The sequence below is a fragment of the Aspergillus mulundensis genome (assembly GCF_003369625.1).
Source record: "Aspergillus mulundensis strain DSM 5745 chromosome Unknown scaffold_2, whole genome shotgun sequence".
Lineage (NCBI taxonomy): Eukaryota > Fungi > Ascomycota > Eurotiomycetes > Eurotiales > Aspergillaceae > Aspergillus > Aspergillus mulundensis.
The window spans coordinates 3,192,543-3,202,483 of record NW_020797890.1 but is presented as its reverse complement, the minus strand read 5'-3'; the positions used below and the strand labels follow the sequence as shown (position 1 = coordinate 3,202,483).

At 27.2% G+C, this 9,941-nt stretch overlaps 1 protein-coding gene across 1 annotated transcript; it reads left to right on the top strand.

The window, feature by feature from the left end:
• Nucleotides 1-8,072: 8,072 nt before the first annotated feature.
• Nucleotides 8,073-9,670, top strand: DSM5745_03689 (Zn(II)2Cys6 transcription factor; the record flags this gene model as incomplete). Its single annotated transcript, XM_026745705.1, has 3 exons — nt 8,073-8,436; nt 8,486-8,933; nt 8,986-9,670. The coding sequence occupies 3 exons, from the start codon at nt 8,073-8,075 to the stop codon at nt 9,668-9,670; spliced, it is 1,497 nt and encodes a 498-aa protein (XP_026606571.1).
• Between the last annotated feature and the right edge of the window lie 271 nt (nt 9,671-9,941).

Below are 9,941 nucleotides of genomic sequence, written 5' to 3'. Positions count from 1 at the left end.
AAGGCCACTTAAAAGCTAATTATATAAAACCCTAAAAAGGGGCGCGAACAAAGATATAAAGCTTTTAAAAAGTAAAATCTAAGATTACTATAATAATAAAATTAGTTATATTAAATATATTTTTACTATATATTTTTTAATACCCTTTATTAAAAGCGGCCAGAAACTTACCGGCGGATAAGCAAAGCTTATTAACAAGTATAAAAATAATATAATATAAGTTATTTATAGATTAAACTTTTACCAGCACCTTATTAAAAGCCTTGGTAATATTTTTTACATGTTTATTAAATATTTTTTATATGCTTATATATTTTTTTAAGCTTTTATTAACAGGCAAGTATTATAAAATATTAATATTACTATATATATAAATAAAAATAGGCTCACACTTATTATTATTACTATAACACTAGACACACGCTAAACCTAGACCCTAAAAAATATAATTATAATAAGGCCCATGAAGGTTCCCCTTAGGGAACACCTTTAATTTATTACTAGTAGTAAAAATCCACTAATTATTTTTATTTTTTATTTTTTTATTATTACAAAAAATTACCTTAGCGCATTTAGGGCATATTTAAAAGCTATTAGCTATTTATACTAAAAGCTATTTAAAAGGGAATAAAAAAAACTTACCTTTATTAAAAGGGCGGGGCTGGCTATAATAAAAATAAAAAAAGTTAAAGTAAAAAAAATAAAACTAAAAAAGGTAATTATAAAGGGCATGGTATTGCTAGTATTATTATTAGTATTATTATTATTATTATTATTTAAGATATTATTATCTAAAACACTTAATAAGCAAAAAAAAAAAATTAAAAAATATATTATTAGGCTTAGGAAGCCTAAAATAATTATATATATTATTTATAAGTTAATTAATAACGGCCCGGCAGGGAATAAAAAATAGTAATAAAATAGGTTACTAGTTTTAATAAGTTTTAAGTTAGCATGCTTTAACAATAATATACTATTACTAAAATACCTTTAAATAAGCTACTATAAATAAGGGAACACTTACTATTAAAGTAAAACCCTATATATAAATGCGGGCTAAAAAAGGGATTATTTTTAAGATTAATAAAATAAAAAAATATTATTTATAGTTAGCTATTTGCTGCTACTTAAAAAAAAGCCTTAAAAAGCTTTATTTAAAATTATTTAGGGGACTTACTACCGGGGGAGTAACTAGGTAAGTAATTAAAAAAGGGTAATTTTTAAAAGCAAGGGGCCCTTAAGGTTTTATTTAAATTTTATTTTCTTAGTTTTTAATAAAAAAAGTTACTAGCCGTGCTTTTTTAGCATTAATAAAGCGCAGCGCCGCACTAAAAAAAATAATTTTATTTAAGTATAATTAAAATAAAAAATAAAATAAAAAAGTAAAATAAAAGCTAAAATAAAGTTATATAGTCTAGTTATACAAGAGTAATTTAAGGTTTAAAGTTTTAAAAAAACTAAACTTAGGTTAAATTAATAAAAAAGCTATTTTTATAGTTAGGCGCCTTTTTAAAAGCAAATAGGTAGTAAAGTATTTTAAATAAAGTATTAAATATTATTTAATATCTTAAACTAAGAATAATAAATAACAAGAATAATAATAATAAAAAACATTATTATATTATAATATAATAATAAGTTAGTATTATAAATTATTTATTTATTATTTTTTTAAGATAGCTAGCGCTAGATCGCGGACAATCTATTTTTTTAAAAGGGGAGGAATTATTAAGGCTAATATTAATCTAGGTTATGTTATTAAGTAATACCTAAGGCACCTAGGTTATACTATTATAAAGTATTAATATTACCCGTGCAGGATGTCTTAGGCACCTATTTAGCTTAGTAAACCTTATTATTATAAATTACTATATAAAACTTAATATGGCGTTGGATTTAATATAATATTAGGTTTAATATAATATTAGCTTTAACTAGGGACCTTAGCTTGGGAACCTTAAGTTTTAAGTATTATTTAGGTAATAAAATAAAGGCGCGCCTTGCACTAAATTACCCTAATAATTAAAAAGTAATTATAAAAGGCGCGAATATAAAAATATTTAAATATTACTTATTTTTTAAATAAAAATAACTTAAAAAATTACTTAAAGGCCTTAGGCCTTTAGGCAAGGCCTATATAAAAAGGCTAAAGGCCATGGTGTATTTAGTTTTTTAAGTAATCCTTTTAGTTAAATTTATTAAGGTTCTAAATACTTTATTTTTATTAGTTAAAGATACTTTGCCAAGCTTTATTATTGTTAGTAAAGAACATCTGGGTGCTAGGGCGCCCTTACATATAAATATTACTATATATTATTATTTTTATTATAACATGCTTTTTTATAGCTAAAAAACTTGCTATTAACTTTATTTTAAGCTTAAAATTACTTAAAAAAACTTTTAGGGTAGTAAGGGCGCTAAGCACTTTTAAAAAGATTTTAAATTTAGGGAAAATATAAAGCTTATGCTTAAGCTAGTACTTATAATTTAAATTAACTTAAATTTAAGTAAAAAACTATTTAAAATAGTCTTATTTAATAAATTACCTTAAATAATAGTTATATATAATATATTACTTATAATTATTTTTTATTTTAAAATTTTAAGCCTTATACTAGCCCTAGTATTAAAAATATTAATTTTAAAATTTTTAATACCTAGGGTATTAATATTATTAAAATCCTTTATTATATTAATAGCTAGCTTAAGATTTTAGCTTTAAATAATATTTTATATTATTTAAATATATTTTTTATATTAATTTTTATTTTTTAATTACTAAATAAGCATTACTTAGTTAGCTTTAATTAATAAAATATAAAAGCTAAAAAGCTATAAGGTACTAATATTATTACCTTATATAATTATAGTTTAATATAATATATAGCTACTAAAGTTTATAAAATATTTTTTTTTTAATTTTTACTAGGGGCTAGTAATACTAGCTATTTTAATATTAATAGTTTTTATTTTTTAAAATAAATTTTCCTAGCTTTAATACTAATAAATAAGCTATATTTTTAAAAATTAACTTAATAAAATAAAAAAAATAGTCCATGGCATGCACATGCCTAAAGGTTATATTTATAAATTTTATATTATTATATACTAGCGGGCTAAGCCTTATAAAAGTATTATAATATTTATTAATTAATTATTTAAACTTTTTTATATAAATATTTTTAGCCTTTATTTACTTTTATTTAATAAAAAGGTATATATTAACTTTATTATAAATAATAAATTTTATTATTACTAGGTTATAATACTAGCTAGCAAGAATAAATTTATTACCTAGGCTTTTTTTATTATTTACTAATATAACATGCCTAAACTCCCGCTGCGCCATGTATGTTATAATTAAAAAGGAAAAAATATTTATAACTTATAATATTTTATTTATAGCTTTAAAGCTATTATAAAAATATTTAATATAAACTAGTATAAATAAAATAGCTATATTAAAGTACTTATTAATAAGCTACTTAACCTTATATAATTTATATTATATAATACTAAAGCCCTAGCTAATATATAATTTAAGTTTTATAAAAATACTAGTTAATTATATAATTAAAATTTATATTTTATATTAAATAATATTATATTATTTAAAGCCTAGTACGGCCACTAACTAAATATTTTTTATATTTATATTTTTTAGTTTAAGGTTTATATTTTAAACCTATTAAAAAAGTAAAAAAGCTTTATAAAAATGGTAAAATAAGAACTAAAAGGCTAGTTAGTTTTAATAAAAAAATAAATAAGTTATACTAGGTTTTTTTAAATAATAGCCACGTGGTTTTAATGTATAATATTAATATTATTAAGAATTATTATATTAGGCTAGATTTTTTAAAAGTAACTACTTTAATGCCTTTAGGGACCTTTATTCCCAAGGTTTTAGTGCCTTTAAAAATTTCTATTTTTAAGGCCTTACCTTTAAGCCCTTTAGGGATTTTTATCCTTAAGGTACTGCCTAGAGCTTTAAAATTTTTAAGAATTTTTATTTTTAAGGTACCTAAAGCTTTAGTATCTTTAGAAATTTTTATTTTTAAAAACTTACTAGTTAATGCTAACCTAGATACTAAAAAAAACCTTAAAAATAAATTTTTAAAAAGCCTAGCTTTTAAGGACCTTTTTAGGTATATAAACCTTAAAAATTTAATAATAAAAGTTATTAACTTAGCTACTAAAGTTAATATATTTTGAAAAAACTTAAATTTTAACTTTTATAATACTAGCCTAGTATATTATATATATACCTAGCCTATTATTAATTTTAAAAGGGCTTTTTTAAATTTTAAATAAGCTAGCTTATTTATTTTATTTTTAAAATATTATTAAAGCTATATAAAATAGGATTACCCTAGTAAGTAAACCTTATTTAAATAATTTTTAAGTACTAACTAATAAGCCTAGCTTAAATAATATTTTAGTACTAGTTATAATACTTTATAAATAAATTTTTTAAAAAAAATAAATTAATAGTTTAGCAAGCTAAAGCTAAAAGTAAATAAAATAAGTAATTTAAAAGTATATAAAATAAATATAATTTTTTAATAAAAAATAAGACCTAAAATCTTATTAACTTACTAACTAAAAAATACTTACTTTCTAGTAAATAAGTTTTAAAAGTTAAAAAAAAACTAAAAGGCTAGATTTTTTATTATAAAGCTTATTAAGTAATTTATAATTTTAAGTAAGTTTATAGGCTTAACTATTATAAAACTTTTACTAAAATAATAAAGTTAATAAATTATAAGCTTTTTTTTATTATTACTACCGCGCTGGACCTTAAAATTAAATAAATAAATATAAAAATAGCTTTTTTATATAGGGATATTAATATTATAATTTTTATAAAGTAACCTTACCTTTTTATTAATAGTTTTAAGTATGTTTACTAGCTTTAAAAGGCTTTTTATAACTTAAAGTAAGTACTATAAATTTAGTACTAATTATTTATAAACTTTTTAACTATATTAGGCTTTTATTGTATTTATTTAAATTTAAAAGTTTTTATTAATAATAAAATTTTTATTATTATATATATAAATAATTTTTTGCTGGTTAGCAGGAATAAAATCTAGATTTAAAAAATTAAAAATACTTTAAGTAAATATTTTAAAATATTTAATTTTAGCCCGTGCTATTACTATCTTAGTATAAAGGTTTATTAAAATTAGGCTAATTAAATATTTTAGCTTTTTTAGCTTAGCTATATAAATAAAAATTTTTATTAATTTAATATAAATAACTTTAAAATTTATAGCATGCTAATAAATCCCTGCTTAAAGCTAAAGCCTGCTTTTAAAAAGTACTTAACTTTAATAAATATTTTAAAGTAGTATTAAAATACTATTAAGTTCTTAATATACCTTATATTAAGTACTTAAACTAATATTACCTACCCCGTGTTTATTTTAAGCTATTTTTTTACTAAATTTATAAAAAAAACATGTAATAGTTATTAAGCACGTGTTTTATTATTTTTAAGGCTTTATAAACTATAAATTAGTATTTTTTAAAAAATTTTAGCTACTAACTAGCTATACTAAAAACATGTAATAGTTATTAAGCACGTGTTTTATTATTTTTAAGGCTTTATAAACTATAAATTAGTATTTTTTAAAAGATTTTAGCTACTAACTAGCTATACTAATGCTAATTAAGGTAATAACCTAAAAATATATTATTTTACTTTTAAATATATATTTCACGTGGGCTTTATAATTATTAACTAGTTTTTTTAAGTATTAGCCTATTATAGCTTTATTTTTTTATAAAGCTAAATATATAAAAAAAACATAAGTTATTAAAAAAGCTATTTAACTTTATTACTTGCTAAAAAAGCTTATAAATACCCAGGAGGTAAATTTTATAGTTATTATAATTTATAAAAATAATAAAAGTATTATAGTACTAGCTAGTAACCCCTAGTTTTATATTTAAAATAAGTATATTAATATTTAGTATTACTTTATTTAAAAAAAAGGCTAAAGGTGTTATTAATATTTAATTTATTTTTATTAAAAAATAAATAATAAATAGCTTTACTAAGCTACTAGGGCCTAAGATATTTAAATACTTTAAAACCTTATTAGGGATTTTTTTTAAACTTATGTAAGTAGGTTTTTTAGTAATTTTTATACTAAAATTAGCCTTTTTTATACTAAATTTATAATAACTTATATATTATAAAACTATATTTAATTATTTTTATTTTTAGCTTATTATTATTTTATTTTTATTTTTAAGAATTAACCCTGCGGTAAAGGTAATATAATATTACCTTATTTTAAAATTTTACCCTGGTTTTATATAATGCCCTAACCATGGCATTAAAAGTTAATATATTTTTAGCCTAGTTTAATAAAATTCCTAGCGCTTTTTATGTTTACCCATGGGAAATATTATTTTTAAATACTAAAATATAAGCTTATTAATATAACTAGCTTATTAATTATTTTAATTAAAACCTTTATTTAATTTTTTTTTAGGCTTTAAAGCACGGTTATATTATATAATTAGTGGCTTTTAAAACCCTAGGACTTTTTTAAATTAGGTAGCTAAATAATATTATTAACTTTTAGTATATATAAGCTATTATAGTAATTTTATCCCCTAATAAAAAAAATATTATTATTTAAGATTATAATTCCTGCTATAATCCCGCTAGCTTATGCCTTAAAAACTTTATATTTAAGGCTTAATTATGCTTACTATAGCTGCTAAGCTAATGCTATACCCTTTAAAATATATAGTATTATACTAGTACTAAATTTTTTAAAAAAAATTAATACTTAAAATATATACTTTAATAGGTTTAATATATTATTATATTAAGTAATTTACCTTATATTAAGAATTAAGATCCCTGGATAGCTTACTATATACTAGTTTATTATTATTAATTAATAACTTTTATATAAACTAGGCCTTACTCTTACCCCTAAAATAGCTTTTATATATTTTAATATTTATTATTATTTTTTTAGCTATAAAAAAGTTATAAAATTTATAAAAAAGCTAGTAAACATGCTAGCTAGCCCTTAAATTTATAAATTATTTAATTTATTACTTATTATTTATTTTATTTTTAGGCCACCTAGTGCCTAAAGCTTTTACTAAAAGTTTATTATTTTATATATTTTATTATTATTTACTTATATTTTTAAGAACTACTCCGGCTTATTAATATCTAAAGCTTTTATTAATATTTACTTTTTTTATTATTTTAATTACTAGTTTTTTAATACTTACTTATAAATTATGCCTTTAGGGGAGCCTTTTTTTAATATTAATAATTTATAATTTATTAATTTAAAAAAGACTTTTTTTATACTAGCAGCTTATAGCTTATTAATTTAGGAAAGTTTTTAGTATAAATAAAAAAAAGTACTAAAAATAAATATTTAAGGCTATTAGCGGCCTTAGGGCTTTAGTAAAAAAAGGTTTTTTTAGCTTAAATAATTACTATAAAACTCTTTATCCATCCCTAGAATACCTAGCTTAGTATACTATGCAATATAAGAGACTTCTACCTACTATAACTAGTTATTCCTTTTAGTAGGATCCAGGTATAGCCTGGGGTTTCTATGGTTCTGAACCGCGGCGTTCTTTCTGCATAATTTACGGTCATGTAATACTATAATCTGAGTGCTTACTCTGACCATTCCCATGTGTCTGATAGCTTACAGTACCAACTCTCCGGACTTATTCCACCTCGGCTCACATGTCCTGATAGGAATTTCTGCATTTGACGGTTACCCACCAGAAGCTCAGAGACGAATATCTCCAGGAACCTCTGCAAACAAAGTGTCACAGCTCACTCTGGTCGATAACCTCGTATGCAGCATTGACTGAACCATTGTATGTACTCCGGTCTGTCCCAGTAACTTCGTTGTACTCCGTCGACTGGTTTGACACCTCAGGCACTAAGAAGCCCAAAGGGGTTAGCCTGCGCCGAGTCACGTGCGTGCGTTCCGTCCAGGCAGGCAAAGTTGCATCCATCCATCTCTTTCCATCAAAAATGACCGCATGATCATCAATTAGATCCTCAATCAATGCAGGAAGCGTGTTATACCTGCCGCCGACGCCATGTCCAATGCGATCGGTCCGGAAACCCGTGTCGGAAATGTGAAACCGCGGGGCTGAAATGCCTCGACAAGAGGCCCATCCGATGGGTACAGGGCGTCGCTATCCGAGGAGCTATGAGAGGCCGATCTCATCAGAACGACCTGGTCTCTGCAAACCCCGTTGCTACCCTCGACTTCCGCCAAGGGACATCGGGCAAACCTCTAGAACCGTTGGAGCAGAGCGCCTCGAACGAGCTGGTCCCCACAATTCCGCCATCAAGCATACCGGTCTCGCTAAAAGATAAGCCGCTCACCAAATTGGATCCGTCTGCTCAATACTACCTGGACTATTGTACGTTTCTTTTGCAGCATGGGTGTCTCGCTTAACTGATAAGACGCAGACAATGACCGGATATGCCAGCTCTTCATCGTATATGACAGCGTAAACAACCCGTTTCGAAGTCTTATACCACTTGCTTTGAACGACTCGGTCCTTCTTGATGCTGTTCTAGCTCTAGCTGCTCGTCATCGGGCGAACTTTGAGCAGCCGTTCTCTACGACCAGCAACAATGCTCTTACCATATCTCCGGCGGCTGATCGTGAGGCGCTTCGCTTCAAGTATCGTGCCATTCAGGGACTGTCAACATCCCTTGGTGCTGGAAACTCGTACCGGGATACAACCGTGGCTAGCGTGTTCCTTTTAGTGTTTCTTGATCTGCTCGAGTCTGGGTGTGATCGCTGGAACTACCATCTGGAAGGGGCGAAGACTTTAATGGCCTTGACCCCGAACCAGGACCCCGGCCGCACTGTCGAGCGGATACGAAGATTTATCATCAAACAACTCCACCTGTACTGGCTTCCCCTCCTTGACTTCACTCACGATAACTAATCTATCGTTCAGGATTGAGGCGCTTGGAGCGACCTTCGTCCGGCCAGACCTACTCTCGAAATCATCCTCTGTTGAAGAGTCCTACACCCTGTTGGAAGATGTCGTGGAGGAGTCATTTCTCGGATGCCCGGAGTTCATCCTCACAGCCGTGCAGCTCTTCTCTTTGCAACGTGATATTATCGCGCGGAATGATGCCTCTAATCGCTCTCCGACTGAAGACATCACCTCCGTCCTCGATGCCGTGCGAGACTTCGACTGCCGCACCTGGGCTTCGACACTGCCACGAGAATCAGTCAAACACGATATCAATGATTTGACAAGACTGGCAAAGGCGTACCAACTCGGTGGGATACTTTACGGCCAACGGGTGATCGACGCCGCTCAAAAAAGTCAAACTAGTCAAATGAGCGCGACATCTGAGCTCATCCAAGTCATCAATTTATTACAGCACACCAACCTCCTCAAGTGCACCCTCTGGCCGATCACAGTGGGAGGCTTGGAGTGCCAAGCACAGCCGGAGCGAGACATGCTGATACAAGCTCTGGAGAAGTTTTGGCAGGACACCAAGTGCTTGAACGTCACGAACGCCGCCAACATCCTGCAAGACTACTGGAGGAAAATCGACAGCGGCCCGAACGTGGCGAACGATTGGATCTTCGAGATGGGCCGGTCGAGCCATGACTGGCTGCTTATATAGCAAGACGCCCCACTCCCCTGAACTTCCTAAAACGGCTTACGGGATTCGACGTCAGCGTCCAGAATCCGGGTCTTCCCCACTGCACCCTTTGTTCGAGCTTCCGAGGTCCTTTCGCGTGGCCGGAAGCCAAGCCTGAGCCAGTCTTAGGTCCCTTCGCTCAACTACTCAAAGCAGAAGGTCTGGGGAGAACGCCGTTTTCATTACGAAACCTAAACATGACTTCACGCCATCGCGGACTATAAGACCTGCAAGTCTGCCGTTTTGCGAAAAA